The 25,796-nt window shown below is 44.0% G+C and overlaps 1 protein-coding gene across 2 annotated transcripts in view; it reads left to right on the top strand.

Annotated features, from left to right (window-relative positions):
* TMEM255B (transmembrane protein 255B) overlaps positions 1–25,796 on the top strand; it is a 72,277-nt gene that overhangs the window by 41,405 nt on the left and 5,076 nt on the right. For both annotated transcript variants that reach the window (XM_052774083.1, XM_052774081.1), the window contains 4 exons: positions 12,878–12,958; positions 16,872–16,957; positions 19,534–19,693; positions 25,051–25,194. In XM_052774083.1, coding sequence (XP_052630043.1) covers positions 12,878–12,958; positions 16,872–16,957; positions 19,534–19,693; positions 25,051–25,194 — 471 coding nt within the window. The remainder of the gene's footprint in view (positions 1–12,877; positions 12,959–16,871; positions 16,958–19,533; positions 19,694–25,050; positions 25,195–25,796) is intronic.

Below are 25,796 nucleotides of genomic sequence, written 5' to 3'. Positions count from 1 at the left end.
TCCCAGCAGCATCTCTCTCCCTCTACCACAGGATCTCCTTGTGCTGTTCTGCAGCCTCAGGACGGGGGCAGAGATAAGGCTGTCTCAGGTCCCCCACCACCCCCGGCTCTCCATCTGCACCACTGTGTAGGACAAAAGCCTTCACTGCTGGCAAAAACACGGACTGGTCCAGCTGCCCCTCGCCCGGTGACACAAACGTTGGTCCATTGGCTGCCCTCGTTGAGATGTAACAGCCCACACTGAGATCCCTCATTAATGTCATCATTTCGGTCACTGAAGCTGCAGTAATGCAGCTTTGAGGTAAAAATTCCTTGAAGATGCAATAAGGAACATCTTACTACAACTGCATGCAATAGGGAGGGAGGAAGACTACTCTTTTATTTTAAATTAGGAGTTTGCACTCTGAGAAAACATTAAGCAAATGACCGACATGTTTGAGTATATGAAAGCTAATGGTTAAATGCCACTGCCATTTAAATTACATGATCCTGTCTCACAGAGGGGACAATGTCAATGCACAACAGGGCAGAATTTTTAGTGCATTGGGGTAATAACAAATCTGGCACTTCCAATTTCTTTGGCTCTGAAAATTAAATAATTTTCTTTTAGCTTTGCCTCTAGTGTAATTAGATAGGTGAGAACTCCACTGAGTATATTGTAATCGACTCCAGAGACACAGAGGGAAATTCTACACATTTTACTCACATTAATAATCATATTGTTAGTGCGAGAAATAATATGGGAGGTGAGAAAGTGATCAGGATTTGATCCATGTTTAAAATGACACTGGTATTCTGGTTTCCATAGATTATAGTCTCCTGCATTTGTACATAGAGTATAGCCTTCTATAATCTGCATCTGTTTCCATAGATTATAGTCTTCTGCATCTGTGTGGCTCCTATACATCCAAAAATCAGTTTGGGAGGGGGAATTTATTTAGCAATGTAGAATAGCAGCTTGGATCAGGGGAGATTTACTGTCTGCTTCCATCTTTAACCTTACTGTACAAAGCACTAGCCACGATGGAATTTATGCAAAGCATACAAAGCAAGTTAATTACAGTTTAATCTTAAGAAAGGTGGGTGACTGGGGCAAAGGGCTTGCAGTCTGCTCTGAAAAACATAATCTACTTCCCTCTGATGTGCTGCCAGCAGAAGATAATTTCCTTCATCGTTTCCCTTTCTCAGAAATGTTTGTAGGCTATCAACAGATGTTTCTGTTCTATAAAAAAATTCAAAGCTGCTACACAGATACATAGAGGGGAGAGGGAGTAACCACCTGCAGACTTCAGACTACAGCAAAAATACTTGGCATTTTTTCCATCATTTGTCAAAGGAAAAACAGTGCTTTGAGTTGCCCTGTGCAGAAACTAGTGGAGTAAAAAAAAGGTGCTGTTTATTCACATAGATCTAAATCAGCAAAGCACATAAAAGTCCTTAAATTCTACTAGACCAAAAATTTAGGGTAGTTAAGTATGCTGCATTTTGCCCTAGCAAAAGGTTTCAAAAAGCCAATGGTTTTATTTGTTTCATCTCTAAGAAGAAGCCATGATTAATATGAATAATAATATCATGTAGCAGGAATTCCTCTCTCTGTGAGTGGATGATTATTCAGTCGCAAATAATGTCCATGAAAAAAGTATGTTCCCAGGTATTCAATGAAGTTTTGATTAATGATTATTTATGGCTCTATTAAGAGCTTATTAAAATGTGTTGCACCAGTGTTGACAGATTATGAAATTTCACACTTGTAATATATTTATTTAGTCTTTGATGAGAAATTCCAATTTTGAAAATATATGTTTTTAAGATATCATAGTTAAAAAAAATTTTTACCGACCTGCCTAGAATTTCCATGTACGTATGCCTCAATGCAGTTCTCTCCCCACTCCCAGCCAGTAGTATATCCAGTGGCTTTTTTGCCTCTGGAGCACTGAACGCCATGTATTTGAACATCTCTGATCTGAAATGCATGTAAGCTTCAAAATGACAAGCCAGTGGAGATGGGGAAAAGCTTATTGTACCTGAGCAATCAGGGTATGCATGAATCGGTTCACTAATTGTTTAAACCATCTTAATTTTATAACTCATGTCTTTCCATTCCTCCTAGGGCTTCTCTCATGGACTTTCACTGTCTTATATTTTGGGGCTTAGTCCTGCAGTCCCTTCCGTTTGGACAAGCCCTGTCAGCCTGGCCTCTGGTGTGCTGTGATGTGTGCTGGTCAGGGTTTTCCCTTTACAGGGATGGTAGGGAGCTTTGATGGCAAATTGCTGGGCATAAACACCTACTTGCTCTGTGTTTTCTGCTCAATAGCTAACATAAAAATTTCATACATAAAGCTGTTATTACATTACTTACTTAGATTATAATGGGGATATTTAAAGGGCCCTGTCAGTGGTGTGCCATGCCCTGAAAATTAAAACCAACACTGCAACATTAATTAGGTCTCCAGCATTTTATTTGTATATGTAGATATTCAATATATATTGCTCAACTAGATGCATTTAATGGCAGCCTCTTTTCCTTCTCTTTAATGTAAAATAAATCCAAAAGAGTAAAATGTAAACTCCCTACATTTCAGTTAGCAGGATATTCAGTATTTCAGAAGTGTAAAGGTTAGTGTCTTGCAAAATGACATTTCTTGCAGTAGTATACTTAAAAGACTTATATATTTCTTACATATTCTGATAGCATTAAGGCAAAAGGGAGGAGGTAGGTTGTATTTCATGTATTTGAGTTACATTACCAGAAACGGAATAAATAGCATTCTTGTGGAAAAGTTAATTACTCACATGGCACAACATCATTATAATCAAGACAGAGCAATCAGTTCATATAACAAACCCTATAATCAAGGTAATGTAATCAATGTAAGTAATCAGCTCTAACAAGCAATTAAATATCTAACTGCATCAAGCAATAACTAAAATTACAGCCTTGAATAATATCAGCTAATTGCATCATTAGAAACTTGTGTAAAAGCCAGTGGTAAATCTAAGTTTTTAACTACACAAAATAGCTGTTGCAGGTATCATGGGAAGGTCTACAGCGTCATCCTGAGAGACATTAGCTAGCAAAACTTGACTAAAGAAAAGCAGTCATATTCCAGTGCCAGGCTTGGATTTGCCAGAGATCTGGGCTATAAGGGCAGGAGTAGGCTTCCTCGCTGGAGCCTTGCGTGGCCCCAGCTCCCCAGTACAGCCAGAGCAACTGCCTCTGATGCCATACTGGTTTGCAGCACAGCAGCCCCCGAGCAGACAGGCACGGTGTCACCCAGCAGCTCCGCACACACCTCTTTTTTTCTTCCTGCCACCACCTACGCTTGCATCAGCTGAAGGCACGGGGACTGCTGAACCTCCATGGGGGTGTGCAGGGGGGGTCAGCTCCCCTTTCTTCTACTTGTCCCACTGCACTGCATATGCTGGTGAAGGCTGATGGGCCTCTCCTCCCACCTTCATGCCAGGGAGAGTGTGGCCTGAATTAATTGAAAGAAAAAAAACCTATTTGAAGAGGATTTAACCTCCCCTAATAGAACTATGTCCGTCTGAGAACAGACCTGTCTTTCCACATCAAGAATAGACCTGTGTGCACATGGTCTAGCAATGGGGCAGCTCCAGCATCTGGAGGCTTTTCATTTGACTGCAGCAGTACTACCAGCCCAGAAATCTCCCCCAAATAAAGGAGAGTGAGACTGAGGCTACCACTACAAAATATTTTAAATAGAACAAAAATGAATGAGGAAATACAAAGTGAGACAGGTCCATGTATTTGTGTTCAGCCATGACAGTATAGAGGTACTCTGAGTACTTGCTGGTTTGAAAGACCTGAAATGAGTACCTACTGCTCCCAAGCATTAAGAGGAGAGGATTCTGTAGGATCCAGTCTTTCAAATTAAATAGTAAATCTGGTTTGTGAGAGCAAAGAAGTTTTTAAGCCACGCCAGCTGGTTTTCCTATTTTCAGCGCTGGAGTTGGGTTATTTCAGCATAGCAGACGAGACATGCAGGGTCCCTAGGCTGAAGCCCAGCATTTCTGGAAGAAGATTAGCTCTTAAATTCATGCAGGGCAGATGGAGAAGCACGAGAAAGGGTAAGTGCTGACTGCAGTCTAGAGTGAAACTCTCAGCATTGTTCTCATGGCATGACCTCACCCAAAGCGTGTAAACAAATACTGTCGGGACTGCCTCCTAAGTATTTAAACAAAATTGGGAATGTATTATTTGCACCAGGGGATCACTAATGTATTGTAGTTACAGTAGAGGTATGGCATGGACAGAAGAATCCCGTCTCTCTGTCTCACTCTGCATCACTTTGAAGGTTTGTTCAACTGTACATTTGGGAACCCTTGACTTTTAAGGCAGGGGCAATACACGTAGAAACTGAATCAACACACGCTAGCCAAGTCTGCAGCTGAGGTCAAAAGAACATGTGAAAACCTAATTCTATGGCTTATAGTTTCTCAATGTAGCTTGATAATTAACGGCTGAATTTTGAAAAAATGACAAAGAATTTGAAAACATTCTGTTCCTGATGGTCTGGTCCATTGCAGCCCTTGGCAGTAGCATAACCTCAGGGCTAGGCTGCTGCACAGACATAGGACTGTGGGAGTCCAGAAATGGCTTGCTCTTTTTTTTTAGCACTCACCCTTCCAAATCCCAGCCAGCAGGCACTGTGCACTCCCTGACAGCCCAGGACATTCTATGTTGTTAGTCAAGGTGATACTCTCAAGAGGACAAGACACAGAAGAAAAAGTAGGAAACAAACACTAGTATCACAGGGGAGGAAAATTGCTGAAATGCAGAAATGGAAAGACTTGGAGGCCCACTTGGTGAAGTAAACTAAACTGATGTTTGGATTCAAAAGCTGATGATGAGCTTGGTGGCAATGAGATAAAAGCTGTTAATAACTCTAGAAGAGACTCTCTTGGTGCATGGTCAAAATGTGACGCAGGTGGGAATTATCACAGAATCATAGAATCATTTAGGTCGGAAAAGACCTTTAAGATCATCAAGTCCAACTCTAAACTTAACATTGCCAAGTCCACCAGTACAGTTCATTTTCTTCCCATAACTGTGCTTTCTCAACTTCCTTCATTTTGAATAAAGTTCAGATTTTTTTTTTACAATCCCTTTCAGGCATCGGTCCATAGTGTTCAGGACTTTATTTTCTAGCATCTGGACTTCCTTTCAGGGTCATAGTTTTTTAAAACCTGGGGTTTTGTAGCAACCACAGCATTCCAGATTGCCGTCAGCCAAATGCTTAAAGCCAATTTATTATGTGTTTTGAGTTTCTTAGCGAATGAGAGAGACGGAGGTGCAGTGGCTGGTTCAAGTGCCAGCCCCTTTCGCATCCCTGACACTGACTGAAAGAGCACACCCACTCAACCCAGTGCAGCAAAGCCAGGAGCTGATGCCTGGCACTCCCGTAAGAGCAGTCCCTGATGTTGAAGGGAGAGGAGAGAAGCCCACCGAGCCCCATACTGGTGGGGGGCAGCCCCAGGGCACTGGCTTGTCCAAGGAGGCACCTTTTCCTGCGGGAGCAGATGCTCCGTCCTGCCCAGAGGCTCCTGCAGTTGAGCAGTGACCCCTCTCTTCCCGGCTGCTCTCTGAAATGCAAAGGTTATGAAGATGCTGCCATTACTTACAGAAATAATTTTCAATGAGGCATATGAGGAGTGGTATTTTAATAACTATCTTTAAACTATGTGTACAAAAATCTAACATCTCGTGAATTATGGGTAAGGCATTCTGCTGGTCTGCCAGGAGGTTAAAGATTCTTTATCAAGCACGAGAGAAGATACAGGTCTGTAAGAAACTAGCCAGTTTAAAATGGTTATTGTAATTAGTTTATTTTCTTTTCCAACAGTTGATGTGGGTTCAATATTTGGAAATCTGGAATTAGAGAGTTCGGGGGGGTTATTATTTCTGCTCTTTTCTTAAAATAGTGAGATTATGCAAGATAAATTGTTTTCTGAAAGCCTCTTCAGCTCCAGAAATTGCAAACTGAAAACTGAATTGCATGTTTAGCTGCCAGTGAGTAAGAGCCCAAAACAATTGTCAAAAAATCCCACCCTTGTTTCTGATTCCAGAAGGTATAATCATATGCTTTATGTGAGAGTTGCAAGGCTGGGGAGCAAACAGATGTATAAGATGATGTTTTGTTTCTTAAGGCTGATACCCCCTCACTGCAGTATTGAGCATACTGACCTGTACCTTAGACTCAGGTGTTCCTTTATACCCATCTTGTCACAGCCAGTATGGAAGCTGTTCGTAACATTTTAAAAATGCATAATTTTTTTTCTGTTTATGAGTGAAAGCACAACGATGTTTGTATTAATCACTCCTATGAATCCCTGGGATCTCCCAGCAGTGGTCTTCCTCAGGAGACAGCCATCTCATTGAGAATGTTGCTGACAAAGACCGAGAAACAGCTCTTGGTCAGAGAGGGACAAGAGTGACAAAAGATCTGTAGAATTTCCTCTCGTTATTTGTACAGGGTGGGATCCAATCAGCTTCAGCTCAGGTCCCCAGACAGTGATCCAGTCTGCCTGCTTTCCCAGACTCCGAATATGTTGGCACCTTCTTTCATGAGATTCTTCTGTCTTTGGTCTGAAAGCTCTTGGGTCTGTGTGCTCCCATGTGCTACATGCTCTCAGATGGCCAGTGTGAGGCAGACACAGATACCTATGCTCCATCTAGCCCTTCAGAAAAGCGTAAAAGCTAGTTGCTAATAACATCTCTTTGTTCATATTTGCATGCGGGCTTTCAGAAAGTTAGCAGAGAGCCTGATCTTGAAAGGAGTGATAATCTCCAGAACACCCAGCTGTTGGCACAAGGCTGAGCTGGCACTGAAGGGTTATGTTTCAGTTTGCTTTTAGGATTAAACTTGAAAAATCTTGGCAGCTCCCTCTTCTATTCATTGCTAGCTATGCTATAGGTGAAAGGGGCCTACAAAAGTGTTGTAGGAAGAAAACAGAAGATGAGAAACCTCAAGTTAATGACCCACTAAAAACATTAGTCTGGTTGTGGACTCCTCACTTTTATCTATATTTGTCTTTTACACGTGCGCCGGACTGTTCTGGCCAGGCCAACTGGCATGGTGAAGCCCACGTCCTTACTCTTAAAGCCTCTTAGAGTCATAGGCAGCATGGCAATGTCCAAATTACTTACTGGGGATGGTTCTCGGCCCATGCTAATTTCCAAACCATACCCAGAAATGATTTTGGAAGAGTGATAGTTTGCCCAGGCCAAAGCCATCACAGGCACAGTTCTAACAATTTAATGGGCTAGATGATCGAGTTTCAGGCCTGGGAACATTCCCTGGCACTGATTATTCTACACTTCTATCGATGCAGCCATGGAAGCTAAGACTAAATAAATACTGTAATTGGAAAAAAATAGCCCTCACTATATAATTATTTCAATAAATTATTAGCCATATTTTGTGTCTGTAAAGTATGGCATAAATTTCAGTCAATACATTTTATGCTATATCTCTTGTTTTCGGAAAGTGGACTTACACATAAAGGAGATGGAATTTTCCCTACGTTATCCAAAATATACGTGTTCTCTGAGGAAACAAAAACTGGAATAGAAATATCTACTTTCCGTACCTCAGTTAAGAGCCATACAACCTCCTCCCCACAGACATTGTATCAAATCCACCAAAGATACTGTTCAAAGAACACTTTCCTTACACAACTAATGTATTGCAGTGCTCCCACCATCAAAGAGAATGTGGTTTTTTTATTGTATGCTCTTAAAAGAAAGCAACCAACCCAAACCCCTCTATATTTAGACTGAATTTTCTCTTCCTTGGCATAAAGCCTTCTTTCTTAGCTGTCTGTTCATCACTCCCAGGTTCTAATACACATGCAAGAAAAATACTGAAATAAAAACTGTGCAAGAACAGGGAGAACTACAGATTGCTCTGCAGGGTTCAAGGCTGAGCGGTTCTGATTTGCCTGAAATTAAAGGGAATTACTGGGTGTCCAGATTTTTTTTTGACACCTCTGAAAGTTTTCTAAACTTAGACTGATGGCAATCTGTCTGTATCTGCCCATTAGACACAAACACACTCATACATAATTAGCTAAGAAATCATCTTTCCCAGTTCTCAGAAGGATTGAATAAAACCCATCCATTTTTCCTTTATGTCAATAAATAAACCCAAGCATGCAACTACATTTCATACAGAATTCTTCCTCTTTTTGCCAGCCTACTGGTGTTTGTCCTCTGCTTATACCAGCAGAGCTCTAACCAACAGATCTTACCCACCTGCCCATTTCCAGTTAGAGTTACTCACAGAAACAGAGAAGGGGAAGGCATTATTTATTATATATTAATATATTAAAATTACACATTAGTGAGAGGTATTGCATAGCTCTGTTCCAATAACAGCAGTTGAAGAAGCTCCTGGTGTCAAAGGATATCAAATTAGTTAAACAGAATATTGTTGCTATATACTTTAAAGCAACTGTTAATAGGTGTAATACATATATACTATAGTATATATATACACACACTAGTATGTAAAAGTAGCTCTGTCTCTACCAGTATTACTATAAGCAGTAGAATCGAGTAGAATGAAGGACTGGTAGGTATCCTATAGTCGTACAGAGTCTGCAGTAAGCAATATGAAAATATAAAGTGTTTTATGAGCAGTCTGTCAGGAATACTTTTATAGCTTTGAAGTATGTCTCATTTGCCCATGTTATTAGAGGGGCCTATAAAATCCAATGGGTGCTAATGTGGTGTGATATACTGTTGGATAATTTTTAAACACTTTTTAATGACTGTGTGGTGCCTTATTCATATAAACGCCTTAGTAGACAGACAGACCACAGCACCTCTGTGGCATGAAAATCTAATTCAAATGGAAGCTTTTACCAATGCAACCTTTTGGCATTCCCCAGTGTACCTCAACTTAAAAGCTGCATGTTTTAGGTGTTGAGTTCTGTGGGTGTCTGGATAACGTCAATGTTATCTAATCTTTGGTATTTTTAGACACTTGATCATCACTCATTTATTTTGATTTGGGGTCACCAGGCTGATTGCACATACAGATGCATTTAGAAGAACAGACTGAATGCAGAAAGCTGGCTTTACTAGTGCAGCAGGCTTGCTTTTCAAAATTAGGTGCATGAAGGGAAGTCCTCGTTTGCTGCAATTGTGCATGCAGATGTATTAACTGTATTCACCGTGGTCGCTTCTGTGTCACAGCTCTGGCCTTTTTGCTGCACAGCAATATGAAGCGATAATAGCTGGTATGGATTAATCAATCACCTCTCTCCCCAGGGAACAGTGCTGCTTCCAGTCACAAGCATACTTGGATGAAAAGCATGTTTGTCTTCTCCCTCAAAGACCAAACCAATAAAAGGACCAATTTCTTTTTTAAGAGGAAGGAGGTGTAAAGGGTAGGAAAGCTGTGTGAGCCAAGAAATCAGGGCCAAGGTGAGGGTCCTCCTGTACTTGTTGGAGGCAGATTAGACAGCTCTCTCACTGCCTTTAAAAAAATACAGATGTGTCTGAGGGGAGGATCTTAGCATTCTGGGCCAGACACAGCCTCGTAGTGTGATGTGGTGGTGTCACTCATCAGTGACCTGTAGTAAGGGCATGCATGCCCAGAAGGTAAGGTCAGGGAGCATCTGTTTCCAGGTGCTAAGGTATATTTGCTAAATTCACAACCTATGATACTTTGAGAGAACTTGTTAATGTGCTTATACCCTGAGGTAGGGCTGTGACCCTCTTCACAAAATCACAGAGCTGCTGAGGCTGGATGGCATCTCTGGAGATTGTCTACAATACACCCATAGAGTAAAAAAGATTCTTCTTATGTTTGAACGGAATTCCCTGTATTTCAGTTTGTGCTTATTGCCTCTTGTCCTTTTCCTGGCCACCACTGAGAAGAGTCTGGCTCCATCTTCTTTACTTCCCCCATCAGGTATTGATACACATTGATAAGGTACACTTCAGCCTTCTCTTGTCCAGGCTGAACAGTCCCAGCTCTCTCAGCTGCTTCTTTTATGACAGATGCTCCAGTCTGTTAATTATCTTCATGGTCCTTTTCTGCATTCACTCTGATATGTCTATGTCTCATACTGGGGAGCCCAGCACTGGACCAGCACTCCAGATATGTCTCACCAGTCCTGAGGAGAGAGGAAGGATCATCTCCCTGGACCTGCTGGTGATGCTCTTCCTAATACAGACAAGGATACTACTGGCCTTTTTTCTCACAAGGGCACATTGCTGGCTCATGGTGTCCCTCTGGTGTTTCAGCCACTCTTCCCAGTTTTGTATCATCTACAAGCTTGTGGAGGGTGCACTCTACCCATCATCCAGTTCAGTAATTAAGATGTTAAACAATATTGTCCCTAGTATTGACCCCGGGGTAGACCACTGTTGAGTGGCCTCCAGCTGGACTTCATGTCACTGATCACGCCACCATGATCTCAGCAGTTCTGCCAGCTTTCAGTCCACCTCACTGTCCATTTATTTAGCCTGTACTTCATCAGCTTGTCTGCGAGAATGAGATCATTGCCTTGTGACTGCACACAAACCTCCAACTGTCTGTTCTCCATGCTGTGTGTGTTAGTGTACAGACACTTCAAAGAGTGCTAAGCAGCCTAGAAAAGGGATGGGTGCTTTTCTTGTGCTGTCCTATGGGTGCTTCATTATTCATGTGCATACACTTGAAGTGGGTCCCATTTAGCCCTGTTATGTTGATAATGAGATTTCTCTTGTCCACATCACCCTGTTCACTTCACTTGTCCCATTGGTCCGCTATTTCCTCACTTGATTGTTGTTCCTCATCCCGCTCCCCTGTTGCTCCTAATTTAAGGCTCTCATCACCAGTTGACTAGACTGTAGGCAAAAATGCTTTTGCCGTGATTAGTCAGGAGGATCCCATCTCTTCCAAGAAGTCCTTGATCATGAAAGATGCTCTCGTGGTCATAAAAGCCAAATTCCTGTTGCTCACACCAGATGCACAGCCAGTTCTTGACCTCCTGGCTCCGTCCAGCCCTCCTCAAGCCATTTCTCCTCACCAGCAGGATTGAGAACACTTGACCATCGCCCCTTCCAGGATCTTCCAGGATCAAACTGAAACTTGTTATTGTTTTGAATATGATGTGCGGTAGTTTTTCATGGATTTGCTCCTCATGGCAGAAAAAGCCATTTCTACTGCTCACGCCCCTTCTCTCTCATTTCATCCCCATGCAACAGATGAAATCAGAGTTGGAGTATGATACTCCATGAAAGAAGGGCAGCACAGCCTTTGGCTGATACTATGCTTGCCGTGCTAGCAGAGAAACTACAATCCTGTTCGTCCTCCCAACCACATCTGTCCCTGGAAGTCATGGCTAAATGCTAATGCTTTCCCAGGCCCATGGAAGAATGTTGTCCTCGTTCAAGACATGGCATGCTGTTTGTGTGGTATTTGCTTTTCCTCTAGAGAAAGAGTTACTGAAGCATTTTTTCTTACACTTGTGTAATATAAATAAATATTTTTGGATGCAGGAAGCTAACCTTTCCCTAACCTTTGGGAGTTGGTGTCCAAACTTCCTTGGGTTTGCCAGAGTAATCAGAAAGGCAAACAAGCTGATGGATGAGCTTTATTCATTGACCTGTCTGCATTCCTGCCTAGCTCTGCATTTTAACTGATGATTGTGTATTTTGGGTCAGCAGATTTATACAGCGCACACTTCATTATCCAACAAGCAAAGAATACTCAGAAGTGATCTTAAGTAGTGCAGATCTTTCTGCAATTTCTGGGTTATTCCTGGATGGGTCATAAAGGTTTAAAATGCAGTGAAAATGAATCAGCACAGATTTCCGCTAACAACTTAAGTAGTCCTTTGCTTTTAAGTTAGCATGGAAAGAGGGGATGTCAACGAGTGAGTTTGCATCTTCTCTCTTGGAAGTGGTCTGACTGACATATTGGGGAGCACTTGAATGCTTTTGAAGGCACAGACCAGGACTAGATAAGTGACAGAAACTTGAAAAAGGCTTTTTTTGCCAACATAAGTCATTCCCACACTTTGCTCTGGGATAGACATCTGGTCACAGAGGACTATTCAGTCATCAAATCCTCCCTAGGCAAATATGGTCTAGTCCTGAAACAGAGGTATGCAGCCTCTAGCCTTCAAAGTGGCCATTCGCCAAGTTCAGAAACGCACATCTTCCATCTGGCCAAGGATATTTCATTGTGTTCTTCCTTTATATCAGCTTGTGGGAACTGTTACAAGCAAAATATGTAATAAGAGCAGTGAATGTATCTTTCGCAGTAAGCATAAATGGAAAATAAGGCAAAAACAAACAGTGGAAATTACTTCCCCTTTATGCCTTCATTTCTTCATTATTCTTTGTTTTGCTTTTGGGGTTTGAAGTGTGTGTAGTAAGTGGCGTGCTTAAAGTATTAGCTATCTTACTTTGTTTTCACTATGGACATTATTGAAATCCTTTAAAAAGAAAGTCCCATATCTTGAAGACGAATAGCAAAGTAATTCTTTGTGCTAGGTAAGAAACTGTACCATGAAAAAGAGTGGCTGGACCATTCTTATAGAGCAGTGCTGTCTGACATCAAGAAAGGAAGTGCTTAAATGCCAGGGGTGATGTCTCCTTAAAAGAGGTGACTGGTACAGAGAAAAATAAATTATACTCACATAGCTTAGTGGCAGAGTGAGGAAGGAAAATGTAACCCTGAGGAGAGCCATTCTGGAAAGAAAACCAACACGGGGGTGTGTGAGCCACTTACTTACCCAAGTGTCTGCATTGCCTTCAGCTCCACAGAGCTGTAAGCATCTGGCATGGGGACATGGGACGTGGTATCTTCACGCTTCCTCCGGACTCAGTACCTTTTTGGCTATTTTTCTCTTTACAGGAACCCAGACCTTTGTATAACAAAAGGTGCCAGTTTTATTCAAGCGGAATAGGATTCCTATATGATGCCTACCAGACAGAGGTAAACAAACTCACCTCATCACGTGTTCGTTGCTGCTATGCTTTGAGGGGCTGGGGAGGAGGGGGGCAGGTGTTTGAGAGCATGTCTGTGCATGTAGGTCACGGGTTGATAGAAACCCGACTGTTTTTTCTCCCACAAGTGACTCCCCGCTTGTCCAAGTCTCTGGTGATTGCAAATCATTACAACCAGTGAGGTTTTGAGTCATCATCAGTGTTTCTATCCAGTACATTACTCTGAGACTGGAATGTTTCCTAGTCCATCTATACTGTATAATAGCTGTCTGGAATGTATTTGTCACATTGGCATCTTTCTCTAAGGAGGTTTTTGTAGACTTCAAGTGGAATAGGAAATATCTAAATGAATCCATTTGCATTGTCCAGAAGACTTCAAATGTCCTCTGTATTTGTCCAGCACAGGCCAAGAATGTCAGCGGTTTGAATGCAGCTTTTTTATTATCTCAATGACATTAACATGGTCGGAAAAGTGCCCATACCCATTTGGCTAGCCTCCTGAGAAGTCCAGATTTAGTTTCTTTTCCTATTTTTCATTTTGTTATTGTGGTAAATTGGTGGGAGGGAAAAGAAAATCAAGCAGAGCAGGATTGAGAACAGCTAAACCCAGATGTCCTTCATCACCATTCCTCCCATGGCTGAGAAACAGTGTATGGGGAATGTTACCATTAATAATTCTAGACAGCTTAGCAAAGTATATTACCAGGGTAAGGAGCTAATACTCCTTAAATCTTGCTGCTAGGGCACCCCATTGTTGATTCCAGAAAATATATGACAAAAATATTTCATTGACCTCCTTGCCTAAAGACCTACCCAGACAAACTTATGATCTGTGACAACACCCTTTCCTGTAAGTTTTAATCCATCCTCTTCTAAAGTGTGCATGCACATTCAGACACAGACATGGCCTGAGAAATGCTTCTGATTCCTGTAATAAGCCTGTAGCTGGTGTCACACTGACCACAACTCCCTGCAGGTGACCCCAGCCTTGGGCTTCTGGCCAGGCAGGCTTCCCCAGCTCTGCAGATTCTGGGAATGTCTAAAGTTGGGCCACCCAAAGCTCCTTGCTCTACTCTGGCACACACCTCCCCCGTCTTTTAAAAGTGTAGTTAGTTTGTAATAACATTCTTGTCTGGTTGTCCACTGTTCTAGAGTCAGCACGAGCTAATTCCTAGTTAATGATCCATGGCATTTTAACTTGGCTTTTGCTGTTCCAAAGTTAGCCAGCTAGTGAGCAGGGGACATGCTCTGCATGCCAGGCGAACACCTAACTAGGAAGGCAGATTGTTTACTCAGTGCAAGTTTCCTTTTGATTGCCATCGCTAGCCTGTGAGTGGTCTCCAGCTCATGTAGTTTGCCTGTTTCGGTTCTTCTCTTTGCTCAAAGCAGAAAGAATTTCATTTTCTTGCAATTACCATGAGGTGGGAACATCTCTTCAATTGGTGCTGAGGGGATAGACAGGCACAAACATCCAGAACATGAAAAAGCTAAATGTCTGGTCACTGAAATGAAATAATAGGTCTTGACATGCAAAATACCCACAAATGGCCTGTTTCCACCACCCTTGCTCACACCACACAGTAATTTGTTTATTTTGGTTTATTCACTGTTCTCCTAAAAAGGAGTGTCTTGCTCTTTGCATGTTTTAAAAATGCAGTGATAAAAATAGACAACTACAGTAACTCCCCTAGCCAATAATGTGTCTTGTAGCTGAGAAGCAGCTAAAAACATGTTTAAGATCTTGCTGATCTCCCTCTTTTGTACCTCTAGCCTTCTGCAGTAAAAAGGGGCAAACTGGCCTTATTGATGCTTGGAGAGGGGAAAACTACTTTTATTTCCTATCAGAAGTGGTCCCCAAAGCCATGCATCAGAACAAACCACCTTTTTAGCAGCCCACTCCATCTTATGAAGCCCTCCGATCCCAATCATGCACGTGTAATGGGAGAAGGGTATTTTAACTATGGAGGTGCTAGCCATTTTGACTGCATACAGAGGGTGAAACACAAATTCTTCAGTTCCACTCAGTGCAAAAGCACTAGGGCATCCCAACAAAATGGCTGTGGTAGCAGATGCATTGGCACACTCTGCTCCAGGATCAGTTTTCAAACTGCTTTGAGAAGTAGCCAGGTGTGATGTTTCAGGCAGTTCTGAGTGGGATCTTGATTAAGCCGACGCAGTTGTTGACGGTAGCACCCTCCTCTTCTGCAGTAAATTGCAGCTTAGGCTGAGGACGGCTGCAGCTGAATGTGACTTCAGGCCAACAAAGCACTTATGTGAAATTCTGGTAAGTTCAGACACAACAGAACAAGATTGATGAAACGAGGTCCTATCTCAGGGTGAGATATTCTTGTGACAAGTGGATGTATCTGTATCAAGCTGTGAGCCCCATTTCCAGATTGCAACCTAGACTGAGACTGTCCTTTTATAACCTAACTTCCATTTTGGGTTAGAAGAGCTGATTTGTATGAGACACTAACCACAGGTACAGCCTTGTCCTGGGCAGCAAAGCAATCCCAAGGCATCATTTTAACTTCAGCTTTGTCACCCAACTTCCACTGCTCAAGCAAATCCTGCTAAGGACAAGTGTGGCAAGTCTGAGACCAGCTGCAAGATGAACTTTCTCTGGTGCTGAGTGTGTGTGTTTAAGGCTTTGCTTTTTGCTGGGAACAAACACGTGAGGAGTACAGACTCATCAACAGTGGCAGTTTTCACACTAGAAAGGATGCACAGATCCAGAACTGAGGAGCTAAGAAACATCTGGTTTAACATCTCCTGTGGAGACTATCCCACAGACAAACGCACTCATGGCTAAGCAGAACTGTCTGACAGAAGCTTTTCTAAAGCAGGCATGTATTCCTAAGCATGCTCCTTCTACTTTTTCATTATGAGGAATTTTCCATTCAATAATACATTTTATTTGCATTTTGCGAACAAAATACTTCTCAGTGGTTACAGTCCACTTTTTTCTATCAAAATAAAAACTATAGAAAGAATGTATTTTCTGACCTGCTAGCTTTTAAAACCTGACAGTTCTCCAGGATTTCAAAGTCAATAAGCTAAAAATCTCAGGGAAAAAAAAGCCTTACATATAAAATATTTCAATTGGTCTGTAGTGCCAAATAGAAGTGATTAATGCTTACCACACTTAAGGAGTCATTAAAATGATTTCTTGTCTGGATGGAGAGTGGCTTACGTGTGCCTACCTTTATTGTTCTAACATCTGTCCATCCCTGCAATTCCTGCTCACACAAATAAACCTTTTCAGTTTTCTATTCAAGAGCCTGCAGTAAATGGCACTTATTTGCTGGAGTGCTTGGATCTTTTCTGAGCGGTTTTGTTTGTGGGTTTGGAGATTGTTCTTCTTGTTGTTCCTAATTATTTCCTTCTTCAGGAGGGTGTTACTGAAAGGAGCGAGCTCCCATTATTGGAAGCTGTTCAGATAAATCGGCTTCTTTGCCCATTTCCCCACTACAATGGAGTGGTATTCTTACCCACTTCAGTGGCTTGCTGTGGTGTATCTCTCAAGACCCGTGGTCCCTGCGTCACAGCCGTAGGGATCCGCATCTCACAGCTGCAGACTCTGGGTCTCAGCAAAATAGCACCAGGCAGTGCAGCAAAGGGCTTGAAAACTCTGGCAGCCCTGGCTGCAGGTCGCTGCTGGGGACTCTGGGCTCCGTGGGGCAAATGCCCCGAGACTCTGGGGCTGACGTCCCGAATGAAAGTCCCGGGAGCTCAGGGATGTCCTTCTGCCCTGCAGTTGTGGATTTTGGAATCTCGGGATCTTTCTGCACAACAGGTAATAAAACCTAACACTGCAGTAGCTGCTTCTTTGTGGTCAGTAGGATGATTCACATAACACTGAAACACTGAGAATAAAAGTCAGTCTCTTTTTTTTTTGGCAGGTGACATGCTATACCTTAAACAGCAAGTGCCAGCTGAAAGTAAAGAGCAACACGTGCTATTGCTGTGACCTGTACAACTGTGAGAAGTAAGTACCTGTGTGCAGTCAATAGCCTCTGAGAAATCCTTGGCTGTTTGTCCCTCCTCTTAAATGATGGGGGGGGGCGGGGGGGGGTGCCCTTAGGCCGGGAGAAGCAACACAAGGGACTTGTATGCTGAGCGATCCAGTTCCTCCACGATTGAAGTCCTGATGCCAGCAGAGAAGAGGTCAGGAGTTGCATATTAGTGTTGGCATTATTCCAGTTTCTTTTTCTTTAAATATGGCCATAAGCTCTTTGCTGTGTGATCAAAACTGACCACTCAGTCATAGCTCTGTCAAGATTTATTGTTGATGTTGTAGTGCAATTTTCCCATTAGATTTAATGAATCCTTTTTTTTTTCTACCAAACTGGGGGAAACAGAATGAATAGGAACATAGGTGTCCATGAGCAGAGGTCATGTTGTAGGCATATGCAGAGCTCTTTTGTTACCAACAGCCTCTGTAGGCATGGAATTTTGCTAAATTGTCATAGGATAGATAGAGAGAGTCTTGTGAGTGTTTTCTGAAGCTGTCCATTTGACTTCATCATTACCAAAGCATGAGATGTCAGAAGATAAGAAAGGAAATGTCTGGATATGCTTACAAAGATCAGCCAAAGGTTAGCACAGGGTTGCCATGCATTAATTTAACAGGAGTTAAAAAGGTGGTTAGGAAAACTACATCACAGTAAAGTCCAAGGGTTTATAATGTGGAAGACAGATGAACTAGCACAACTGACTGGCCACCTGGCACACAGAGATTTCAGCTGCAAGCAGCATCATGTCTTGCCGCATACAAGAAACTGGGGAGAATTTCCCAGAGCAGATCTTCTACCTGACTCACCCTCTGTGCACCTCAGTATCATCTTATCATGCACAATCATGCAACCTCTGCAACCCTCTACAGTTCACCCACAGTCAGTCTTCTTTCCTTCCCTCTATGTATTTCTCATCTTTCTTCCTTCTCATGTCTCCTGTTTTATTTTGGGTTTGCCTCCTTTTCACATGCTAGCAGCCCTGAATAACCTCAGTCCTCTGTAAACCTTGGCTAGCGTGCTGCCAGACGTGAACATTTTAGGTGTAGGGGAATGAGGCTGGCACAATGAGGCTTCTACACAAGGCTTCTGCTCTTGCCCAGATCCTGACTCAACTAGAGAAGCAAAATGAAATCTGGGACTAGAGGGAAGTCATCTGTGCATGCGTATTTCTCATGCACACGAGAGACACAAAGTGTGTGCCATTGTCAGCAATCCACAGTGCACAGCAAGATTTTATGGCACTGGCATGGACAAATATGGAGTAAAGAAGCAGTCTTGCTGCTCTACAGACTTGGCAATTCCAGTTTGTAGGACAGCTACAGAGAAGTAGGACGAGACACAGTCTCACAAAGTGACTTTGTGTCAGTCAGTCATGCAACAGACCGGTACACAGGCAGGATTGCGACTCAGATTTCCTCAGCCTCACGGCAGCTGAAGCTAGAGGTTTATTTCATTAAGCAATGTCTGGGCTCATGATAGGGCTTAAGTGAACTCAACAGTAGTGGATCTGCAGTGCCAGAACCATGCCCCACAACAAATAATTGGACATTTCCAGGAACTGCCGTGCTCAGCTTGGTTCTTCCCAGAAATGTTGTGAGTTTCTCCATGCTGATACCTTCTTCTGCAGAGCTTTCCCTAACCACCATCCCCACTACTGCCCCATGTGCTGGGCATGGAGGAACAGAAGAGTGAGCACAAACTTCTCACTTCTGTTTTCCACCATAAGCTGATGGCAATTTCCTAACAGTGCAAAACCAGACTTGGCATTTGAAACATCTTTCCAACTCAAATAGCTGCTCTAGGAGCTCATTAGTGGGCTAGCATTAAGGCAGGTACTGGAAAGAACCACAGGAAACTGTGGTTTCAAATTTTGCAGTAGGATATTTCTGACTTGCAGCAAGACAATGAGGATTGACTTCACAACATGCCTGATTTACAATAACCAGTGCAATGTAGGAATATAAACAAACAAAGATTTCTGGATAGTACAGTCCATAGTGTAAAGGCACAACTTTATACTGTACTGTTAATTTGGAACTGCATCTGTTAATTTGGAACCACAGACACCATAAACAAATGTAGCCAGCTGGCAAAATCTCCCTTCCTGTGGTTGAATTAATGCTTAAGCAACTTGCCTTCCCCAGTGTTAAAGATGCTAGCAGATTTCCAGGTGAACTGGCAAAACAAGCAGTGTGAAGCATGCTTTAGCTGGTAGCTAAATGACAAGGGCAGCATCCATATGCCAGGACTATGGCTGTGTGCAGAGACCCTCAGAAAAAAAAAAAAAAGTTCCTGCTGGTGCACAACAGCAATCAGCCAAACTAGGGTTGGTATTCGTTGGACTACGTGTCTAATGCTGGCATTAACAGAGCCAATATTTGTCTACAGTAGAGCTTTCTCCAGTTCATCTGAGCACTCTTTGGTGGGAGCATGGATGAAGTGCTTTGCCAAAGAGGAAAGTAAGCAGGAGGGATTCCGATCCTCTGGTGCTCTGTATTATATGCAAAACCATTCCCACAGCAGTGACGTTGTCTGCATTCCCTTTCAGTTCAGAGCAGTCTGCCAGCTACTATGAATTTCTTGGCGTGAGCGGCTGTCAGGACGTGGTTCACCTGTATAGGCTGCTGTGGTCCTCCACAGTCCTCAACATCATCGGGTTGTTTCTGGGGATTATTACGGCAGCCATTCTTGGGGCATTTAAAGACATGGTAAGGCTCAGTCTTTTGCCTTCTTTGAGGACTTCTGTGCTTGTTGGTGTTATCAAGCGGGTTAAAACCAAGGAAGCGTAAGTGTACGAAGGAGACGCTTCAAACATGTTGCCTGTGTGATCTGGGAGTCTGGAGTCATATCTCTAGGCTAAACTGTTGCCAGCTGCTCACAGCTAAGTAGGTCAAGCCTGGTCAAATACATGATTGGAAGGGAAAAAACAGGCGTCTGTGTGAACAGATGCTGGCAATTCACTTAGTGGCTCTTTTTTTCCCTCTAATTCAGCACTGAACATGTGGGCCAGCACAGAGTTTGAGGATGCAAGTTCGTAAGCTAACATGTAAAACTCAAGTCCTAGCTGTGACTATTTAACCTTATGTAGATCTTTTCCCAAGAATGGTGATTAACTCAAGTTTTTATTTAAACGGTTGTAGTCAGGTCACATTAACCTCCTCTTGTTTCACTACGGAATGCTATCCTCTAACTGCTCCCTGTGCCACAGCACCATGTGCTGCTGTGCACCACTGCATTCAGAAGAGGCCATGTGCTAGGAGGGATTCTGTAATACAGTGCCTCATCTGCCTACATTTTCTGACATGTTAAAAGGGTGAAGTTGCTGTTCCTGGGATTATCACTGTCAGCGGTCATGTTTGCTAAAGCACTGCCTAAAGACCAACCAAGTGGCTTATGATTTACTAGGCACTCAGAAGAGTAGATGGTCCCAGCGCAAAGAGCTTCCAAACTAAACGGGCAGAGGCGCGGGGATGGGGGCGAAGTGTAGGAGCCGAAGGGAGGTGTGATAGCAGCACAGGTCGTCTTAGATCCATGAGGTTTCTGGTGACTGTTCCAGAGGAGAAAACTAAATAGAAAGACAGGGGAAAGGAAAGAAGAGAGGGATGGAGCAGGGAAGAGAAAGCAAGAGAGACGGGTGAGGTGTGTGCTGGGGAGGGGGCAGACTAGAGAGAAGGGGCTGCTCAGAGCTGGCAGCCAGTGAGCCAAGGACCCAGTGAGACTGGAGGCCATCCAGGCCCTGCTCTGACCCCCCAGCATCCCTTAGCAAGCATGTCCAGGCTATCTACAACTTGTGTCGGGTGCTTAAAACCATGTGACAGAGCAGGGCCACATGAATTATTTGAAATTCACCTTTGTTAAGTGTTGCAAAATGTTTGCTGGAAATATTCCTCTCTCTAGCTTAAGGCAAACAAGCACACTGAGCCTTCGCATGTAAGAAATGTGCAGCTGCGCTGTCCTTTATGTGAGGGGACTCTTGCAAGGACTTGATAAATTGCAGCCAGCCAGTGAAGAGTTGCAGCTGCTTGATGGGAAGGAGTGGAAGCAGCTTTCCCAGCTTAATTCATCCCCTCCCTGTGAGAGGAGCAATGGCAGAAGGGAAGCAGAAACAATGACAGTGGGAAACGAGGGGAAGAGCTACATGAGGAGAGGAAGGCAGGAATCATCTACAGTAAGTCCTTGGTAGAACACTACAGCTTTCCAGCGCTGCTAAGTATTTCCCCCTGCCTAGCAGATTGCTGTGAGTGCCTCCACGAAGGGCAGCTGTGGGAGTTGCTAGTGCTCCCCTGAGGTGGGGAAGGGTGCAGGGAGCCAGCCTGAGTCCACCTAATCGTCTTACACAAACCGAAGCTTACGTGGGATTTGGGCTGATGCTTCGTAGCAGGGCGAGCTCCCACACCTCTGTGCTGTGCGGCGGTTGTCGCTGCACTGCTTGCGAGGGAAACCAAGACTAGGAGACGTTCCTGGGAGAACTGGGGTACCCACAACCTGGCATGTTCCCTTGCTGGGGTGCAGAGCCTGGGTCAAGGATAAAGCCGTGCAAGGAAATCGCAGCAGCAGTAGATGTGCAGCTTCCCATCGGGCTCGGCTAAAGCGAGTCTGTTGGGGCTCCAGCTACAAACCTGATCTGAATAAGCTGTTTAATGTCTCTTCTGCAGCGGGAGCAGAAACAAAACCCTCACGAGCTTAAGGGAAAGATGAGTTTGTGTCAGTTGCCTCAGCACAGGAGCCATGCTATGCTTGTGAAAGCGTTACTAAAGCAGCAATCCAGAATGCAATGATTGCTCCTTGCTCCTGCCTGTGCTTTTTCAGGGTCCTTCTGAGTGACGTACCGGAGCTGGTTTGCTAATCTGCTGCTTGCTTTCGTTATGAAAGGAGTAACTCTTGGGGGAAGACGAGGGCCAAGAAAACATCAAGCAGAAGAGGGAGAGAAGGGGGCATGGGACTGAAATAAGAAAAAATCCCCTTCAAAATGTGCGGGAGAACAATTTTCTTTCTTTCAGGGTGTCACCTTTCCACAGAAATGCTCACTGGCATTTTGCAGGGAGAGCTGCAAAGCCCGCTGAAAGGCCTCAGGGCATTGCTCCAAGGTTGGCTTCCAGAAAACACAGAGCCAGGCTGACTAGTGAAACAAAAAAACATCATGTTTATCTCTGGGGAACGCTGGCAGCCAAAACATGTTACAAAGGGGAGAGTTTGCAAAACAGTGCCGTTGCCTCTAAACCCATCACATTTCCTGGACAGAAAAAAAAAAAAGAAGTGTTGTTTTGGTTGTTGCGGGTTTTCTTTCTTGTGACAAATTCCCTGCAGACCCTGGCATGCTCCCCGCGGTTTTGCTGCCTGCCAGAGGGCCGTGCTGGCTCAGTGGGAAACATTTCATCCTCTCCTGACCCCCAAGGTGTCAGCTCTCAGTGGCTCCCGTGTCACCCATCGGGCCGTCCTCTGTGATCTGTTGGGTGCTGGGGGAGCTGCAGTGGTTACCACCGACGTACCCTCCTTTTCAGATCTACAGTGTGCTGGGATAGAGGACAGCGGCTAGGCAGCTACCTTAAAGTCACCTTTAACAAAAAGCAGATTAAGATATAATGTCAATAGAAGTATGTACTTGGAGTATCCAAAATCGTAAAACACTGTGATTATTTCTTACAGAAGGCAGAGATGAAGAAATGCATGGAAAACTTCACTTGCTGGTTCTAAGAGTTAATCTAGAAACTGCCTTCCCTGCCCCGGTATTCATCTGATGACTTGTAGATGTTTTCCTGACACACCTTGCCAAGGAATCTGCCTGCCCTGAGTTTAGGGTTGCATTAATCAGATATACTGATGGTCCTGGGGGGGTTGCTGGCTTTTTTTTGTTCAATTAGTCTCCTGCTTGGAGTCCTCAAGGGAATCTGAACAGATTAAATATCATTCCCTTATCCCCTCTCCTCTTCTCTCACCCTGCTCTAAGAGGGAAAACAAAATGAACCCCTAATTACTGAGCTACTTGCCATGTGTTCCTGTCTTAGCACTCATGCACCTAAAGGTGCAGTCTGATGTTAAAAGTAGTTGTGGCTCAGAAATAAATGCTTTGGCAGCAGCTTGCATGGCCGGGTGGGGGGCGGCCAGAGAGTCCCCCCAGCATTACCTGGCTTCCCCACGGCTCCCTGGCCGGTTCACAGCTCCTTATCTCTTTGACTTGGGTAGTGATTCAGTTTAAAATGTCTCCACCAACCCTTCTATTTTTGTGACTAATTTAACATAGTGTCATCACTGGAATAGTTGATAAAAGCATCTAACCAGCTTCAGTTCCTGCAAATCATTGCTGGCTCCAGGCTGAGACCAGATAGCTTGATAACAAGGTGCTCTGATCAGTGGATTTGGGGTGGGCGACTCCCCAAAACTGTCTTCTAGGACTGTCGTGATGTTCTTCCTTAGCAGTCGGAGAGCCTTGCTGCTGCGGACGGAGAGAACGTAAGAGGACTGAGAGAGGTTTCTGGGAGAAGGACAGCAGCACCCGAAGGGACCCACACCAGAGAGTTGGTGACAGATGCGGAACAGGCATCTGTGCTTCACGCTGGGCAAAAAAAGCCGCCTTTTTTGCCGTTTCTTGCCGCCTTTACGTCCATAGCCAGAAGGATCTGATCGCGGCAGGGCCTCCCTCCTCCCAGGACGGGCACTGCCGCTCTGGGCACGGGCCGAGCCCCGGCTGCGGTCGGCCACGTCGCTGGCCCCAAACCTTTGGTCTGAGGCAAGCTCATTAGCTGCTTCTTGAAAGGCAGCGTCTCTCCGTTTCTCCCCACCGTATCCACCCAGCCGGGCGGGTAGGAAGGAGGTGTTTTGAGGAGGGTACCTTGAAGATAAGAGACTTGCCTTCTGCCATGAAATAGGCTCTCTGCTTTCGACCCCAGCCTTTCTCTGCGCCAGCTCCTGGGGTGCTAAGTGTCTTCAGAGAGCTAAGGCATAGATTGTCAGGTAACCTCATGTGGTATGTCAGTGACCTAGACGATGTTTTTCTTCTACAAACACAATTAATGTACCTCTTTCTCAATCACAGAGAGATCTCACACTATCTCCAGAGGATGCAGTGATTTATGTCTCTCACTGATAAAGCTGAAAGGAAATGCCAAAAAAAAAAACAAACCATCCTGGCTGCTGCTTTCAGCATTTGTTTGGCAACCACCATATTTTATTATTTCAGTAAAAAGAAAATTCCATGCTCTCATGTAGAGGAATCTGCTAACAAAAACAAAGGAGAGAAAAGAAACCACTGGATTTGTCTCACTTTGCACAACAGAGGGACATGAAAATCTTTCACAGAGCTCTACTCTCCTTCACAAATGGTTATATAGCACAGGGGTTTAGGGTTTAACACAAGCCCCCTTTCACATTTAGCATTTGCTCTTTTTTTTTTCCTCCCCCAGTTGTATTAGCTGGTTTAATATGAGCTATTACTTCTTCTTGCAAAGCTCCTCTCACATTGCAGTTAAGGGACATGCCAATAAAGCCATGGGATACGATGAAGGATTTTCTGCGGTAGGAATGAGATATGCATGTGGGGGGTGGTATTGGACAGCCAGCAGCAAACTCCATTTCACAAGTGAGAGGGAGCTGTGAAGGAAGAGCAAATGGTCTGCAAAGGGAGACCTTTGTAGATCTGTGTATGAAAGCAGAGAGAAGAGAATGAGGGCATCAGGTAGTTGCTGTTGGAAAGAGTCTGCAGCAGATTGTGAAGGACTGGGTCTTTGGTGCTGGAGTGAATAAGAAGAGGCGGTTAGAGCTACATGCCGTGCTCTTGAGGGTGTCTCGGGTCTGGAGTCCTGCCAGTGCTTCTGTAACTGGTGCTGGGGAAGCACCAGCAGTCTTTTTCCAAGGGAAGAAGATTAAAATAGCTGTGTATTTCTAGTCAGAAAATTCACTCCAGATACACCCTCCTCTCATTCTGTCTGCTCCTTGTTTTCTTGTAGTACTGGTATTGTGCTGGAAAATAGCAAGTTGTTAAATTGCCTAGCTGCTTGTGTTAGGACCAGTTCCTGCTCCAGCCCCCTCTGCACTGTGCTGATAAATTGTTGTCTTCTGTGCTCAACAGGTCCCTCTGTCCCAAATTGCTTTCAGTGCTGCACCTCCTCCTCAGATCCTGTACAATCCTGCCCAGCAGATCCTGACATATGCTGGCTTCTGTCCTTCTGCAGCAACTATTTCTACGTATCCATCCTACCCGTTGCCTCTTCAGGTACAGTACAAAATGGCACCCTTCTTACTTCATCAGAAAAGCATAAGCTGCTACTGAGCACAAACTCTGCAGTGGTAGATCTTGGCTCCTGGGCGTTTGAAACGAGGTAAGGAAGTTGGATCCCAACTCTGGGATGACTTAGTCTGGGCCTAGTGCTCAAGTCTGTTCTCAGATCTCAGCTTTTCTCTGGTTGTCCTTTGGACTCTGTCTGCTGACCAGGAATCCCAGTGTGGGATTAGAACCGCGCTGCAGTAGTCATGAAGGTGAACACAGCCCCCATGTTGGGCAAGATAAAGCAGCAACAGAGGCATTGGGGAAGCCAAAGGAAGCATCTGGTACACACAGGATTTGGCAGAAAAGTTTACACACCTTAGCCCACCTTACTCTTAATATGGAGATAAGTAGACTAGGACTCATCAGATGGAAAGGAGACAAGAAAGGGGAGGAAATGAGATGTCTGTGAAATAGGAAGTGTTTTTACACACCAGAGAAGATTCAAATGCCAGAGAATGTTGTGGAAGAGTATAAATGAAGGGTTAGGAACATCGGCTGCTGTTAAATACAGGGATTCAGGTGTCACTTGCAGCCCAGCAAGTCCCCAC

Source organism: Harpia harpyja, chromosome 22 (genome assembly GCF_026419915.1).
Source record: "Harpia harpyja isolate bHarHar1 chromosome 22, bHarHar1 primary haplotype, whole genome shotgun sequence".
NCBI classification, from domain to species: domain Eukaryota; kingdom Metazoa; phylum Chordata; class Aves; order Accipitriformes; family Accipitridae; genus Harpia; species Harpia harpyja.
Note: the sequence above shows the minus strand (reverse complement) of the source record. Positions and strands in the feature narration are given on the sequence as shown.